At 32.4% G+C, this 18,559-nt stretch overlaps 1 protein-coding gene across 1 annotated transcript in view; it reads right to left on the bottom strand.

The window, feature by feature from the left end:
* Positions 1-16,115, bottom strand: part of LOC129223402 (sarcosine dehydrogenase, mitochondrial-like) — a 295,818-nt gene extending 279,703 nt beyond the window's left edge. Inside the window, exons 1-6 of the mRNA XM_054857997.1 lie at positions 15,924-16,115; positions 15,653-15,827; positions 12,706-12,819; positions 7,629-7,807; positions 5,617-5,796; positions 3,743-3,866 (exon numbers count right to left, since the gene is read on the bottom strand). Coding sequence (XP_054713972.1) covers positions 3,743-3,866; positions 5,617-5,796; positions 7,629-7,807; positions 12,706-12,819; positions 15,653-15,827 — 772 coding nt within the window. The 5' untranslated portion in view covers positions 15,924-16,115. The remainder of the gene's footprint in view (positions 1-3,742; positions 3,867-5,616; positions 5,797-7,628; positions 7,808-12,705; positions 12,820-15,652; positions 15,828-15,923) is intronic.
* Positions 16,116-18,559: the final 2,444 nt, after the last annotated feature.

Here is an 18,559-nt window from a genome sequence, read left to right on the forward strand (position 1 = left end):
CCAAATTCAATGTCTGAAATTATGTTTCCAATAACCTGTCCTTTATTTAGGTGAACTTTTTTTGTTTTGGACAAATTTTTGATATACACATAGATTTGGTTTGATGATTTATTTACATTACCAGAGTTCAATTTGTTTGAAGAATTTGAAATTGGAAAAGTAGCATTTTGATCAATTTGTAACAAATTTAGATATTCATTAATATTATTGTCATTTGAAGAGTAAATAGTAGGATCACATTCAAGATCAACAGATTTTAAAGACGGGTCAAACAAAAAGTTTTCAGCAGTCACATTTTCAGACATTGAAACCAAAGCATAGCATGATTCATTTGGGGGAATTATGAGTTTCTTAACAAGACGAGCATGAATTTCTTTTGGATGGTATGCACCGACAAGTGGAATATCCTTATTGTTGATGGAAATCAAATATTTGTCTATGTGCATACACACATTATGGCGGGACATGAAGTCAAAACCTAAAATTGCTCGATATTTAGATTCTTTTGGAAGTTCAACAATATAAAAGGTGTGCCTGAAATGTATTTTGTTCAACTTAAATGATACCTCAGCACATGCTGAGAAATCCACCGAAGAGTTTACAGTAGCAATTGATACTTTACGAGAAAGAAATCTATATTTTACCTCAGATTTTATGCTTTCGAATGTGTTTTTAGCCAAAATTGAAATTGTCGATCCTGAATCAATCAAAAACAAAGCTTTGTGATTATTAAAAGAGCCTTCAATTAAGGGCAAGTTAACACTATCATGATTAGCCACATTATAAATAAACTCATATTTTGTGGAAATTTCAGTCTGTGAATCCGCATCAGTTTTCTCGATGGCATTAGTTGAACTACACTTTTTTTTATTTTTAGAAGTTTGACATGCTGATGAAAAAAAAATTTTGAGAGCCTGACTCATCAGCCAGTGCAGGTCTCTTTTCTAGTTTAAATTTTCCCCACTTGAAATATTTCGAGAATTACTAGCCCAATTTCTAGTGTTTCCCCTATTTTGCCTAAAATTGCCCCTTCCCCTAAAATTTGAGTGATTTGAGGAATTTTGATGACCTGAACGATTTTGATAATTTGAAGAATTTTGGTTCAAACTCAAATATTCCCTACAAGAAAACAAAGTGTGCCCTTGACGACTACAAAATTGACAGAAAATATTATTTCGAAATTGTCCCCTGTGACCAATATTCTGCCTATTTCCCCTATTATCATTGCCAAAATTTTGTTGACTGTTGTTATACCTATTCCTAACGTTATATGGTTCAGATCTGTTTCTGTTCCCATGAAATTTTTCCCCATTCGAAAATTGTCTTTGTGAGCCGCGACATTGTTTAGCTGAATGACCTTTCTTTTCGCATAATTGACATTCAATTTGATTTTGCGCCTGCAAATTGTTAATCTGCTCTTGCATTGCCTTAATTTGAGTTTCATATTCATTTTGAGTGGATGTATGTGGGTTTACTGACATACACGCAGACAATTGTGCATCCTGGCATTTCTGTGCGAATGTTACTGCCTCCTCATACTGAGTTATATCATTTTCAAAAAGCTTACATTTTATATCAGAGGGCAACGCATTAGAAAACTGCACAAACTTTATTTGTGATAGTGCCTTTTTATCACAGTTGTAATAAACTTTTACCGCCATTGCATCAATCCTATGAGCTAAAGACTTAATTGATTCCGCTGGTAACAATTTTATGTTGTTAAACTCTGTAACTGATACTATTTTGTTATTTGAGGAGAAGAATTTCTCAAATATGATCTTAGCTTCTTTAATGGTCTGAATTTCTTGGAATTCGGGGCACTCAAGGAAATATTTTAAAGCATTGCCAGTTAATTTTGATTTCATCAAACTGATCATCATGCCTTGGGTATAATTATTATATGTTTGGACATCATTAAGTTGGGAGAAAAAAAATTTAATCATATCCTCACTTCCGTCAAAATTTTGAATAGATATATTTAAGTGTGGGTGTACACCTGGCCGGTCGGAGGAACTGGGTGTCCCCGAAGAGTGAGTCACATCCGTTGGCATATTATCCCGTGTCTGATTTCTAGTATTAGGCATATTCTTACCTAAGACTTACAAGTCTTATAAAATTTTCCCCTTTTTTTTTAAAAAAAAAAAATTTAGATGAAATACATCGTACTCAAAACACACTCCTTATTTAAAATAGTAATTAAAACATATCACATGTAAAAAACATCATATATCACATTTAAAAATTCTCGATAACATAATACTGATAAGATCATTTTCATTTAAAAAAATATTATCATAGAGTTCTTTCATTTTACTATTGTTCATTATTTCTATAAAAATTCATTTTCTTTTCCCGTGCACGCAAACAAACAGGTGAGGAAGGTCAACGGCACCAAATTTATATGGGGAAGTTGTAGTAGAATTTTAAATGAAATTGTTAAAGGATTTAGATTTTTGCGTTGTGTGAAATATGTATGTATAACCCATTCGTATCACGATCCTCCCCAGTTTGTGCACGTGCATAGAAAAAGGTAATGTATCCATGGTGACTTATCATCTGGGATTGGAGATATAAAAAAAGAGGATACCTGGAGAAATGAGGACACAAAATGTAGATAAAAAGACGATTCATTTACTGTTACTTTGGGGACATGACTGGCTGGTGCGGATGCCGGCGATCTCCTTCCATTAACTCCACATATATCCGGACTCCAGAAGGAAATGGTCGATCACACAATGGAACGCTTCACATCATCACTTTGGGCATGGTTCAGTTCGTATATCACAGTTCTGATCCCGGTGAGCAGCAGGCAGCCCTGCCCGATCATTCCTAGAGGACCTCTTTCTCATAGACGAAACGCAGTTGAAGAGTCCATGCATAATTCCACACTCTCGGGTCACTTTTTATCTTTCACTATTCAGGACCGTAGTGGAGCGTTCAGGCGATTCTTACATGTCCGCCGGTCATCTGATGTAGAACTTATTTCATGAAGATTCCATTTTTATAAAACCAAAAAAAAAACGGGTGATGAAAATTGTTGAAGAGAAAAAAGTAGACACGACGATACAGGCAACGGATGTGGCTCAACTGACTTTTTCCCACGTGCGCCACAGCCGAGCTCAACTCTGTGTTGCCATACACATTTTTAAAACATTTCGACCGAAGTGCTTCTTCTTCTGTCCGAAAGGAATGGAGGTCAGCGTTGCGTACATAGAGATCAAGGATAGTGGAGAAAGAGAGGAGATTTGTAAACTATATGTCGAGCTTCACGACAGGGACTGATGCATGTTAAACTCGAAAAGGTCACAAAGTTCTTCAAGTTCCCATCCCATATCAGTATCTATGGGGGGAGGGGGGGGGGGGTCCTAGATCAGGATGTCATTTGTCTCCTGGTTTGGAGCAAAACCAGAGCTATCTTTGGGGATCAATCCAACCAATTGAATAACATGTGGTGGTAGATACGCGGGGGACCATATCGTGTAGTGTAGTGTAAATTATGTATTTCAAATAGTAGCCCAAATGTTTAGTTGCAGGAAAATACTAGATTAATCTAAGAAAACATAATTGGGGTTGTAACTAATCAAAATTTTAAACTCTAGTATTTCCATAATTCCAATTCAATTATTAGTTTACTGACTATTTTATCTTTAAGAAAATTATACATATGTATTGACTATGTTATGTATGAAATAAATATATGGTTAAGGAGATGTTGTTAGATTGATAATAAATGCAATATTACCAGTGCAATTAATTAGGCAGTTTGTTTTGATGGCACCAGATGATGTGTTCACAGCATTTACTTTTCTCACTCCAAAATCATTTTCAACAAGGTCAATGCCTGTTACAGCACACTTTTCAATGACCTATAAAATTCTTATTTAAATACCAAGTAATAACATTTAGATTAACTCCAAGCTTCAATTAAAGTTTTACACTGAGATACATGCACATGCATACATATGTGTATACAGATTTATTTTATGATATTATTTTGAAAAATACACTTATATGATTAAGTCACTCATAAAACACAATTGGACCCCGATTTAACGAATTCATCAGGACCAAAACTTTTCTATATTAAATCGAGGTTATTCCTTATATCAGGGTGTTAAAAAAATTGCACTTACCTTATCTAAAAGCCCTAATAAGCAACTGCGCAAAAATACCCATAGTTAGAAAGTGTACACTTTTTATACAGCATTCCGCGACTTATATTACACACTAGTTAATTTGAAATTTTAAAGTATTGTGTAATAGATATTTGACAATTTCCTCGATACTCGACACTTGAAATATTTCACTTTTGACTTTATAGGGAGAAAAAATACAGACATGTGACCCAAACAGGATGAAAAATGCTGAAACTACATGGCTTTGTGAACAAACACAACATTTTTAGTATAATTTACTACATCTGAAAGCTCCCCCATGTATTTTAGTATCTATACAGCAGATTATTTTAATTAGATGCTTGAAATTAACTGGAATATGTGGACATGTTGAATTTAGTTTCCAATGCCCCTTCTTTTTTTTTTCTGCACACAGTATTTTGCTTTCTCAAAAAATAGTGAATTCAGTAAGAATACTGAAAAATCACACGTCTGATACACTGGAATTTTTAGCCTGCAGCATGAGATATGTTATTAGTTTCAGGCCATGTAAAGCAATTGAGGAAGTTACAGTTTTAATGGGAGTTTCATTATCACTTTCTGCATCAGAATCGCTATTCATTGGTTGCCCCTATGCCCACCAAAAACTGCTGATTCCAAGAAAAGTCTTTTTCTGCTTCAGACAGTATGGATAATATCTTTTGGAAAACAATATAATATTTCCTAACTCAAATTAATCAGAAAAAAAAGGCTGTTAAAATAATTTGGTGATTGGGGTTTGATATTCGGTAAATAGGGGTTTTGGCCTTCATTTAGTTGAGAACAAGAAAAATAAGCTCGATTGCGAAATGCGTTAGAGTTTTGTTTAATCGAGGGTCTGACTGTAATGTTAAAGCACTAATTTTTGCTTACCAACTGCAGCAAGTTATTTATTTATTGTTATTTTTTTTCCTTCAAAAACTAGAAAAGGAAGAGAAGCGAATGAACTTTTCATAAAGTAGATTTTTTTCTTAAAATTTTTCTTTTTTCTTTACTTTACATATATTAAAAAAGTTTACACCAGAAAAATTAAAAAAAAAAAAAAAAAACAAAACAAAAAAAAAAAAAAAAAAACAAAGAAATTCCAATACAAAGCAAAATATACAAAAAAATTCCCTTGTTTTCAATAAAACTTTATCAATGTTCTCAACACATGCTTGATATTTTCAGCATTGAAAAATCTATCTGAAGTACATAAAAGCACAACAATTTGAAAATTAAAGGAAAATAAGCAAAACTGATTTTGTTTCAAAAACATTATGTAATAAATTACAAAAATTAGATTTAAAAATAATAATAGAATAGACACATTATTATTTTTAAATCTAATTTTTGAAATTGTTGAAATTTGTACTTTATTTTTAAATTTTTTATTTTGAAATTTGATTTAAAAAAATGCATTAGTAAAACATACTGTAGTTTTAGCCTTAATGATGGAACATATTAAGAGAATCATTCTTACTTTTGCACCAGCTTTAGTTGCTCCTCGTACTAGAGACACACAAAATCCAGCTGGATCCACACAACCATCTCCAGGACTATACAAAGTTCCATACAAATCATCAACATTCAGCAACGGGTATAGCTTTTTGGTTTCAGAAGGAGATAATATATGTGACTCAATTCCAAAAGCTTTTCCAATCTTAATAAAAAGAGGAAAGATATTTGAAAGGGTATTATATAATCTTTCACATTGAAATTTAAAACTGACTTATTGTACTATTTAACAGATACAGATAAAAATATTTCTTTGAATATCATATGCTTTGTAAATACAATTTCACACATTAAATAAATTCCTAATTTTATACAAAAAAAGCCACTTGCATGTAATAATTTGTAAATACAATTTCACACAGTATATAAATTCCTAAATTTATGCATAAAAGGCACCTGCATGTATTCATTTCTAACTGTAGCTATTACAGGGCGATACTGTGACTTGCAGTTTTTTGGCAAATTGAATAGTTGGAGTACACCAGAATCTCATGAGCTGAGAAAAGAATGTTGTGACAATTTTGTAATAAATAAACATGTAACAAGGTAGGTGGAAAATAATGACACAACAGGGGATGAGAGGTCTCAGAGACTTTATAATTTTTTTTAAGATTGTGCAGTTAAAATACACTTCTGTTATTTCACTCAGATGTTCTTTGAACTTCTTTTTGCAAAGGAAAAACATACTTTTGAATTATACGTATAAATGCACCAATTTCTAAAAATTATATGCAAAGTCTTATTAATCAAATACAGTTTCAAAATGCGAATTTGTTTCTAAATAAAAAAAAATTTTGAAAAAAAAAAAAAAAAGAACCGACTTCAAAATTGCTCTAAAAAGTGAAAAATAATTTTATTCTTTAAACACCATCGATAATGCTTTTAAACATAATTTTTGAAGTTGGCGCAAAAACCCGGGTCGCTCGTGTGGAAGGCGAGAATTCTACCACTGCGCCACCGTTATCCACGGATGAAAAGTGTGAACTTCGCTACAATATCATTTTATAGGGAAATTGAATAAAATTTACTATTTTTTGCCCATAACTTTTTTTCTAAAGAACAAATATGGTCAAACAAAGTAATAGGACTTAAGTTGAGCCATCCCCTATCCATTAAAAAAAGAATCATCAAAATCGGTTCACTAGGTGAGACGCTATGAGTGGACAAACAAAAAAAAAAGCATACATACGGTATGAACTGATAACCGCCTCCTTTTTGAAGTCGGTTAAAAAGGGTTACCTCCAATTTGGATATGAGTCAACACATGGGCGCCCATATGCAAAATTGTAAGGGGGGGGCTCAAATATTTTAACCATGGCTTAGCAGGATATTTTCCCCATGGAAACCGATTTCAGGACAGATTAGAGTCATAAAAATTTGACATTTTTAGTAACTTATTCATTAACAGCTGGAAAAGAAATGCTTTTACATTTTTGCAAAGAAAAAAGTACTAAAAGCAAGAAATTTCTAATTTCTAAGAGGGGGGGGGGGCTTGAGTACCCCCCTTGCCCCCCCTATATGGGCGCCCTTGAGTCAACAGCATTAGTACTGGAACCTTTATTAACCAACATAAAATCTTACTATTTTCTTGATGCATAAAACAGCAAATGCAAGTGGTAAAATTAAATAGTTCAATTAAGTAACATAGTAGTTATAAAATTAATTATCATGCTTTATTTTAAAATAACCAGTAATTTATTTTTTAGTTCTGAATGAAAGAGGCAAAGAACAATTAGTCACACAAATAAGTTAGCCAGGAGATGAGTTTAAAGGTTTTCTTTTGTGATGATTTGTATTTGTTGGCTTATGAAATGAAAATTTGTATAGCAAAATCTTCGTGCTTTATGCCTCTGAATAAAACATAAACAGTTGAGTAAGATCAAATCTAACTTAAATCTTAATTGGAAAAAAAAAGGACAAAGAGCCCTTGACCTCCCAGGTACAGATTTGAAAAGACACTACTGTTAAAAGGCATACCGTCATCAGTCGCTTGTATTCCATTAATCTATCTTTTGAATTTGCAATAAAAAGTCCTCCATTGTTAATCCACCCAGGATGCACACCAGTCTCTTTTTCCAAAACATCATTTAGTAAATGCCTTGTGTGATTGAGAATTTGAATATCTGTGTCATTCGGTCTAAGCCTCCAAATCAATCCTACAAAATGAAAAAAATTAATTAAACACACATGAAGATAAAAATAATGCAACTCAAAACTATCTGCAAGTATGAAAAACAATATACAGTGGGTAGACAAATTTTTTAGTAAGATAATACTTTTTGCTTTCAATTATGTTTCTATGAGAGTAAAACGTGAAAGTTTTTCATTAATTTATCTGCAAATTTTAAAGAATGCCAATGTTTAATATTGATATCAATTAATGATTTATTTGACAGTGCACAGATCTGCAGGAAACGTATCTGTACAGCAGTGAATGTATCAGCACACAGGTATGTGCATCTGTGTTATCTAATTATGATTAAACATAGATAATGGATTAAAAATAAATTAACGAATATATGTAAAATTGAATGTGTACATTCTTTAAAAACATTATAGCACAAAAAAGTACACTTCCAGCAGTAAACATATTGAAGGAAGGAAAATTCTCCATGTAATTTCATCATTTTAGCAATCTAAGAAGCGGTAATGGAATCTTTAAGCATTTTAACAGTAAAAGAGTAATTTATTACTTTAACTTGCTTTTGCATTTGAGAGTTTATATTATCATAAAATTAAATACCAATAGCAGATCACTACTACTCAAATATAATCAGGACATGAAAGTCACTTCAAAAGTTACAATGAATTTACTGCTACAACATAGGCGGATTTAGGACTGAGTTCCTGGGGGGGGGGCAGGATTTTTTTTAAGCAACATTTTTATGGCCCCCCCCCATTCCCATGTTTTTGTCAGTTTCCTGCGATGCATAAGTTCATGCTTTACTTTTTTGTGTGTTGTTTTCATGCTGTCCTTTTTGAATTGACCTTAAGAGAGGGAGCTGGTATCAAGAGAGTGATGCAGGGTTCCCTTTTCAGTGGGAAATAGAATATCTCCAATTTTAGGGGGCCGGGGTTTCTCCCCCAGAGGAAATTTTGTAAAACAGATATAAAATCCTGCATTTTGAAGCCTTATAAAGGTTAATTGGATAGACATAGAAATTGATAACTAGATTATACAGTTGTACAGTATTGTTCAAACTTTGTAAGAAACAGTCATTTTAAGTTTGAAAGAAAAAATAAACTATAGATTTCTCATTACAACAACCTTTTTTTAATTATATGTAGTGCAGAAAACGAAAAGGAATAGAAATAGTGTATTTTTTTCCTGGCTAAACAGATTAACAATATGCAGTAGAAGTAATTGGAGCCCACTTTGCTTAGGATTTTCAAAGACTTTTCTAACTATTTTCAAGGATTCTAGAACAATTAAAATTATTTAACGCACTTCCTTTGTACTTTCCAGTCTCTGATATTTTAGTACTTGATTGTAAATTTTTACAGTCCTGTTCTAACTTTGGGAGAAATAGCTATTTTAAATTTAAAAGAAAAAAGAAACCATAGATTTTTCACGACCACAACTTTTCTTCAGTTGCAAGTGGGGCAGAAAACGAAAATAAATAGAAGTAGTGTGTATTTTTTTTCCGTGCTAAACAAATAGATAATAAGCAGAAGAAATAAGATAAAAGCAATCAACACAAAAGAATTTCCAAAATACTGCATTCGGGATTGAATAAATAGCAAGATATGAAACATGTGAGTCACAAAAATTTATTTCAAATAATATGTTACAAAAGTGAGAATCATGATTTTTACATTTTTAATACAGGATGTGGCAAGGCCCCCCTCTACCATTTGTTAGAAATTTTAAAATTTAAGGTTTGTAGCCACACGTTTCCAAATATTCAAGGTTTTCAAGCACTTAAATATGAAATTAGTTTTTTCAAGCCATTTCCACTTTTTAAGGAACGAATCATGAATTTTTTTAGGAGTTAGGGACCCACTTCAAAGCAGGGTCCCTAAGCAATAGCTTGTTTATCTTACAGGCAAATTCGGCCCTGTTTGTAATTCACTCTTACCTGCAAATTTTTGCTTGATTTTTTTGTAATTTTTACGAAAATTCATCAGTTTTTACAGTTAAAGGATTTTTTACGATTTTACCAATCTTTGTTATGTTTTTATAAACTTTTATAAAATTTCAGCAAATTTTTCCAAAATGTTTCATGACTAAATTATTTGGATTTCAATAATGACAAGGACTGACTCACTTAGACTTAGATAATTATGACTTACCTTACTTTTTAAACAGTATTTATAAAGTAAGTAAAATTTGTACTCTCCCTATAAGTAAAAAGATTCATTTAATCAGAACACTCAGATAACTGAAATTTATTCAGTTTGCGATAGTATTTCTCTCTCTCTATCTCTCTCTTAGAAAAAAGAGAGAGAGAGAGAAGGGGGAAAAAACTATGTTTTTTAGAATTTCTCAAAAGGTCAATTAAGTGACAGCTGTACTATATGTATTTAATGTTCGTTTTTTTTCCTTTTCTTTTCTCCCATCAGAAAAGGACATTCGCTTTTCTCTTCATTTTCATTGAACTATTCAAAAAAGAAAAAGTCATGATTTTTTTGTTTTAAGATTCCGGAAGATGTGTTGTTACTATATAAAGTTCTCCCAAAACTGGGGGCATTGCCCCCTATGCCCCCTCTCCTTTAAATCCACCCATGCCCTTCTGAACTATTCAAAAAAGAAAAAATCATGTGTATATATATATATATATATATATATATATATATAATAAAAAAGTGAAAAATATTGAAAAGACCACACCACCACTGCGTTGCGCATCTATGGGCTCTTGGTGTGGTCTTTTCAATATTTTTCACTTTTTTATATATACCGTATATACTCGCGTATAAGTCGAGAAATTTTGTCCAAAAAATGAGATCAAAGGAAGGGGGGTCGACTTATACGCGGGTCAAATTTTCCGAAATTTTTTTTTCCGATTAACGAGAGCTGGGAAGCTGTGAGAAATGCCGATGTGCGGTTACAGGTAGTTGCTGATAAGTTGATCGTGTGAAAAAGTAAACTTATTCAAAAATAATAACTAAAAAAACTTAAATAATACACATAAATAAAGATAATTTTATTCTTCTTTATTAAGGATCAAATCAGCAATTAACAAATATCGTGAAACGTATGAAAATATTTATCGTCAACAGTCACGCCATTCAGACTGAGAGTGCGTTCGACGAGCACGACCGGGAGCGACCGGTTAGTGAATCACGTGACAGCTAATGATCACGTGCTCAAATCAACCAATCAACTGCTTAGAATGGTAACCGCTGCGGTAACCGGTTGATCATAGAACGCCGCGGTTAGTAACTGGTTACTTACCGGTTTACCGGTGAGGTTCGTCGAACGCAACCTCTGATATCATTGACGATTCTGCAGCCGCCGATGTATACGATGACGCGGTGATGACGGAAGCGGACTTTAATGAACTTTTTTTTTGCGTTCGACTCGGAATCCGAGTTTGAAGGCTTTTAGAAATGTTTTCCTATTTAATTCCTATTTTATTTGTAAATAAATGTGTTCATTATTTTGAAATTTCTTTGAAAATGATTCGCGATGTTTTTGGAAAGTATGGGGGTCGACTTATACGCGGGTTTTAGATTTTCTCTGCATTTTTTTCTCTGAAAAAGGGGGGGTCGACTTATACGCGAGATCGACCTATACGCGAGTATATACGGTATATATATATATATATATAAATTCTTTTAATTTTCAGAAGATGTGTTGTTACTACATAAAGTCCTCCCAAAACTGGGGGGGGGGCATTGCCCCCCTCTGCCTCCCCATAAATCCGCCCATGTGCTACAATAAGACTTCTATAGACAATAAATGCTTATAATACAGTTAGAATTAAATCCCAATAAAATTGTCATCTCATGTATTGATTCAGAAAGCTACTATAATCGTAGGGTCTGTTATATACAATTTTTTAAAATATCATTTCTCTAAATCCACAACACAATTTCTGAGTAATCCATATGAATATACAAAACTATTCCCAGCAAATCCTTTTGTTTGCTTGGAGCATGGCTGAAGTTAGAAGAGATTCTCCTTTCCTTAAATAGTAAATAATTTTTGGACATATAGCAACCTGCTTTATACATGAACACTAGACATTGGCAGTGGGTGAATAAAGTGGAAGTATGGCCAGGCTCTTAGGAAGGAAAACATCCCCCGTGGTGTAAAACTTCAAAAATTAAAATACTGTAAAATTTGAAATCCAAGTGTTTCCTTCACATTTTTAATCACCTTCTTAACACTTTGTAAAACGATGATAATTTTTTCAGCTGTATAGATTTAAAAAAAATAGTATTATTCAATTGATTTTACATATCTATGAACACCAATGACGGATCTAGAAATGTTTCAAGGAAGGGGAGGTTGATGTTCGACTTGCTTTTTGCTACACATCTGATTTATGCTTGGTTGGGGTGGGGGGGGGGGGAGGCTGCCGTAGCATTTTTATATAAAGCAACTATTTTGTACAAATTTGTACTATTTGGTAACTGAATATTAACAAGGGCGCCCATATGCAAAATTTTAAGGGGGGCTCCAGATATTTTCCCCATGGTTTAGCAGGATATTTTCCCCATCGAAACCGATTTCAGTACAGATTATAGTCCTTAAAATTTGACATTTTTAATAATTTATTCATTAATTGCTGGAGAAGAAATATTTTTACATTTTTGTAAAGAAAAAAGTACTAAAAGCAAGGAAGTTCTAACTTCAAAGGAGGGGGGCTTGAGCCCCCCTTGCCCCCCATATAGACACTGTTGAATGTTAAAGTATTCGGCCAAACTGAATGTTCGGTTTGTCTGCTGAACAGGCAGTATACTGAATACCAACAAAATATTTGGTGTATCTCTAGAAATGATTAATTTCTACAAAATTGTGATGAAAAGTGCAACTATTACAAAACATAATACAATTTTAATGATTATAAAATTGATAAGGTAGATAGATGAACCTCAACATTACCTGCAGTATGCCATGTCGTGCCCGCAGTCAATTGATCCTTTTCTAACAGAACAACATTTGTGCAGCTTAATTTAGTCAAATGATAAAGAGTACTGCAACCAATAATGCCACCACCTTGAAATGAAATAAAGGTTGTCACACATTTACAGTCGAACCTCCATATATCGAACTTCCATATATCGAAATTTTCTATAAATCGAAATCCCAACAAATTTATATATTCATTACATAGAAAAACTGTTTCTATATATCGAAAAAATCTCTGTATATCGATTTTTTTTTGAGACATTCGTAGTTTTTTTTTCCACTTATAGACTGTGTCTCATGAAAAATGAAGGTTAGAGGAGAAAATTAAGTTTATTAAAGGTTGCTACGGAACTCATAATGAATGGGTGTGTAGTTAAGTCGTTGTTCCGTTCTGAAGTTCTTAAATTCTCTCAAGTTTATTTTAAATCTCAACCAGTAACATTGTAAAATCATTTTCAAATTATCCCTTTTGTCTGTTGATTATCATTCCTAGTCTTCTTAGCTTCAGTAAAAATCATTCAAGTTAAATAAATTGATTTTTTTACTTTTCTCTCGATCACATTGTTAAAATGAAAATCCCCTAATGTTGCTATCAAGTTGAATTGCAGAAGAATATGAAGATGTATGTTGGCATAAAAATGTAATTTCTGTTAATTTTTTAAGCTTTCATTTAATCCGATGCTCGTATAAATTATAAATTGAGTTTCATACACGAAAATTAGCTTTTATTTTAATGTTTTAGCATACTTTTATGATAAAATAAGATCGTTTCCATATATCAAAATTTCTATAAATCAAATTTTTTTCCAGCAATTTGCTACTTCGATATATGAAGGTCCAACTGTATTTATTTTTATAAAATCTAACATTGACTTAGCATTCATTTTCTTATTATTATCAATATTAACAATAAGCAACATTTAAAAGAAAACAAAAGTATGTTTGATCATTAGCAGATTTTTCTTTTTTTCTTTATCAACTAATAATATAGAAGTAATCATCGAAATTGTAATGAGATAGACAATTCTTCCTTTTCCCTTGATAGTACCTTAATCAGTATTGCACAAGTTTCACATAAGTTGCACAACATGGAAAAATAGCTGAATATATAATGCACTTTAAAGCAAACGAACTTTGCAAAATTTTATTTATGATAGCAAAAACATTTAAATTTAATTTTTTTACTGAAAAGGTAATGAAAGGTTGAGCATCTTGCTATTCAGATTATAAGCTTTCCATTTTTTAAATTTGTTAATTGAAACAAACTGAATACAACCTATTAATGTTGAAAATTACATTATTTACATTTTAATGACAATATCTTTCAGAAATAAAATACTTTGCTGATATCAGTAAAAATTAAAAATGTCACGCTGAAAGAAAATTTTTGGAAAGTGAAAATTTTCAATTTATCAAATGATATTCACAGTTTTGCCCAAATGATAAAATGCGAGCATGTAACATCTACCTACATTTAATAACCAGATACAGTTGATTGCAATACTGTTTTCAAATTTGCCGAATCCTCAGATAAAATTTGACAAATGCAGGTATGTAATTTCAATATTAACTCAATGAATTGGCTAAAGAAAAACAACAAAACCATAAAACTACATGGATTTCTCAAAACCGCTCCTGACTTCCCTAAATGTCCGCCTGGTCAAATAAGGACATTTTTTGGAGATCCCAGTGACCTCTCATCAAGGCCCCCCTGGTCAAAATAATACATTTTTTTTTTAATCTCTGTCACGCAATTACCTCCTCCCCCTCCTGAGGGCACCATGACAGGAATTTCTCTTAACTGGTAATCATTACTCATTAAAAAATTTTTCTTAAAGTCATTAGATATTTATAATGAGATATTGATATTATAAATGTACACAGAATTTATCTTCAGTAGATCCTCCTTTTACTCGGGGGTTACGTTCCACAGAAATGCCATGTAAATCAAAACCATGTAAATTGAGACCTAATGGTAGTGTTAAAATAGGGGTTAGGTTCCGTTAAAAAAAAAAAAAAAAAAAAAACTTCATTCTAGTGATGACTAGTTGTATAATAAGTTTCATGTGTACTTATATTATGCATAACATACATAAAAAAAAACATAAACTTATTTCATGTTCTGTTTATAAAGAAGAGCTGGCTATGTCTTTTGGCAGTCATTAAGAATTTTCCTCTGTATAATTCTTTGCAAAGCATTAAAGCATCCATGATCACTTGCATCATTTCCATGATAGAATCTTCCTTCATTAACAAATCAAAAAGATCGTTTCTATTGTCTAGGAATGGCTCAAAATTTTCAATATGAACGTTTTTGGTTGTGTGTCACCGAAGTCGGTATCCTTGTTGGTTTTGGCCTCCTTTGTCCCTTCTAAAAGCTCTTCTCCCAGTGAGTGTTGAACTGTGTGAGTTTAATAACTTTATTTCTGGAAAGAGCTTTGGAACCAATGGCATAAAATGCCTCCAGGGGCCTCAAGTTCGGTTATCAGCATGCCAAAATGCAGTTGATTACGTGTAATCTGCAATCTTTAGGAGTTTGGATTAAAAGAGGAGAAAATGTTATCTGTTTGCATTGCCGCATCCAGGTAAAATGAAATAAAGGTGTCAAATCTTAAACCCCACATAATCAAAACCACGTAAAATAAACCTGCATAAAATAAGTATCTACTATACTTTATTTAATAGGAAGGAAAAAGTAACTTCAGTTTATAGATTCTATAACATTAACCTTAATTTTGTTAAAAATATTAGGAATATGCTTGCCAATATCTTTTTAGAAGACTCAAACAAGTTCAAAAATTAAGCAAATAAATGTAACTTTCAAATTAAATATATTAAACACACATGCAACATGAGTTCTACAAAAAAATATTAATAATTTTCATAATCCAATACAATAAAAAAAATATGAATAAACTACCAATTATAACCACATCAGCAGATGACGGAACTGAAACAGGGGAAGTAACATCTTTGCTTTTCAAGGATTTGTATGGAACCGCGCTTGGTGCAGCTTCATTTGAATATGAAAGAAAAGAACATCGTAGTAACGATGACCATCGGGTGAGTTTGTAGCAAGATGTCAGAAACGCCATCTTAAATAATAAAATACAAGAAATTTGTCATCAATGATCACAAGAAAACATAATGAATACTATATTAGTTAAACGCTTTAATTTTATTTAAGTTACCTTTTAAACATGAAATGATTAATTAATAATAATTGCGAGAAAGATATAATGAAATAAGAAAACTTCTACAAGATGACGATTTAAATCCAAAGACTTTAAAAATATTCCTTAACTCAAATAACAATTCAGGTAAGAAATATGAATAAAAAATCAGATGTCAACATCGTAACTTAAACTTCGTTAGGAAAACTTTCTCTTAGAAACAGTAAGAAAAATTGTAGATGTTCAGAACTCTTAGCAGAAAACATTTATTGATAAGAAGCAAGAGACATTTTTTTTTTTTTTGAAAAAAGATAATCTAATCTACAAAACGACGAAACCCCAGAAAACTATGGAGACGAAAATGTGCGTAAACAAACACACGTTTTTCAATTCAAACAGATTACAGCTGTGCTGCCATCTATTTGCAAAAATGAGCGTCATGCCAAATGTTGTATTCATGTTGAAAATCTTTTTCGCAAGATAAATTAAAAACTCCAATGCTGGATACAGGGGGGAGGGGGCAGAAAGCAATTTCTTGCGAGCGGCATAACCGCCCTATTCCTGAGTTTCTTTTTTTTTTTTTTTTTTTGTTGAAACGAAACGTATAATCCTGGAGGATGGGTAAAGGCGGCAGTTTTAAAATTGTGCACCGGATTTGAAAAATCGTCGATCCGGAACTGCAAGAATATCACAATGTCATGACGAAAAAATTACCCTTTGTTTCCCCCACCGCAATTTAAGTTTTTCCTTTATGTCAATTTCTTATAGACCTTATTCTCAACAGCTGGATTTTTCAATGTGTAATTATTCAACGCTTTCATTTCCAAAAATAAGTTTTCATATTAAAGAATTACTAGGAGAAGTTTAATCAAACTTTGAATATATTATGGGTGAAGATACATATTAAGCAAATGATAAAATTATTTGCCTTAAAATGTTCAATATACTACGTTACTAAAGAGCCTACCTTTTCGGTATTATTGATGAGAAATTAAAATATATTTTAAAATGAAAAATTCTTGTGATAGGTATTTTTAAGCACAAAGTTGAGCCACTAAGGGTGCTGGGGGGGGGGGTCATGATGGGGGGGAGGAGGAATATATAGAATTTTTGAACTGAAAATATGGGCTCATCATGAAGAAATAACTATCTTATGACATTTCATGAGATAACTTCTATTCAGTGCCGGACTGGACCCCTCAGAGGGGAGCAAACCTTGGAACTTCAGAGGGGCGCAAGATATTTCTGTACTTATTTATTCATTGTAGATGTATACAACGAGGAGGGTAAGGGGTGGGTGAAAATATTTTCATGTGTCATTGCTCATTACTAATTACAAAACTTCTTGCATAGGTGATCCCAGGGGCATTAAAATTGTTATTTGGGTGTTTTGGGGATATTTTCAGGGGAGAGGGGAGTCTTCGTTCTTGGGATTCTAATGTTTTGCCTGCGATCTTTTTTTTAAATTTTTTTAAAAATGTTTTATTGACCTTAAGAGAGGGAATAGTCTTTATTAGGAGAGTAGTGCAGGGTTTCCCTTTAAGTGAGATATGTAATACTCTAAAATTATGGTCCGAGGGTATCTCCCCCGGAAGAAATTTCGAAAAAATAATGTAAAATTCTGGATTTTGAAGTCTTTTAAGGGTAAATTGGAACTACAAAAATATCAGAAAAAATAGACAAACAAAGCTTATAAAAGTTATATAATCGTTAGAAAAATAAGATAATATACAGTAAATATTGCTTTGGGATCTACAAATCAATGATTGCAGTTGGCAGAGCGAGGGAGGAGAAAAAAAATTGCTTATGTTTCTTGCTTACATCAACTTTCGGTGTGTGTGTGAGTAGTCTTTAATCCCCTCTCAAATAGTGGTGCAACCAAAACTTTTTTTTGGGGTGGAGCACATTAAAAAAAAAAAAAGATTTACATCTTATAGGAAAGAAAGTGGGATATGGGGGTTCTCCCCTGGAAAGTTTTTGAAACTCGTAGTTTTAAAACCGCAATTTAAGACTTTCTTTGCTGATGCTAGGGGGGAAAAGTACAGGGGTCTCAGCGGAAATTCTAGAAATTGAAGTCTTAAAAACGTGATTATAGGCCATATTTGTTGAATTTGGGTAAGGGATGGAGCTTCAAGGACTGTCCCGATCGATTTTTAAATAACGGAATTTTTTGAAAAATACTAAGCACTTCATAATGCACTCAAAAGGACAAAGTAACTTTTCTGAGTCGGAAAGGACGATATTTAAGTATTCCTGTAGTTTTCAATTATTCCAAGAAAATGACTCCACAAACGAGGAAAAGTGCGGCTCAAGTCTGGTGAAGAATTTTTAATTATCATCTAAGTTTCTGTTATAACTTTGAGTGTTGCAACATGCATATTTTTTTGGGAAAGTTTGGTTTGAAATGACTCCGCACTTTTCCTCGTTTGTAGAGTCATTTTCTTGGAATAATTGAAAACTACAGGAATACTTAAATAGCGTTTTTTCTGACCCAGAAAAGTTATTTTGTCCTTTTGAGTGCAATATGAAAAGTGCTTAGTTTTTTTTTTTTTTTAAAAGAATTCTGTATTTTATGCTTTTTAGTCTAAATGTATTTTAGAGATAGAATAATGTTACTATCACGAAATTTCACCTCTTTTTTTCATATAAATGCT

This window comes from Uloborus diversus, chromosome 5 (genome assembly GCF_026930045.1).
Source record: "Uloborus diversus isolate 005 chromosome 5, Udiv.v.3.1, whole genome shotgun sequence".
Lineage (NCBI taxonomy): Eukaryota > Metazoa > Arthropoda > Arachnida > Araneae > Uloboridae > Uloborus > Uloborus diversus.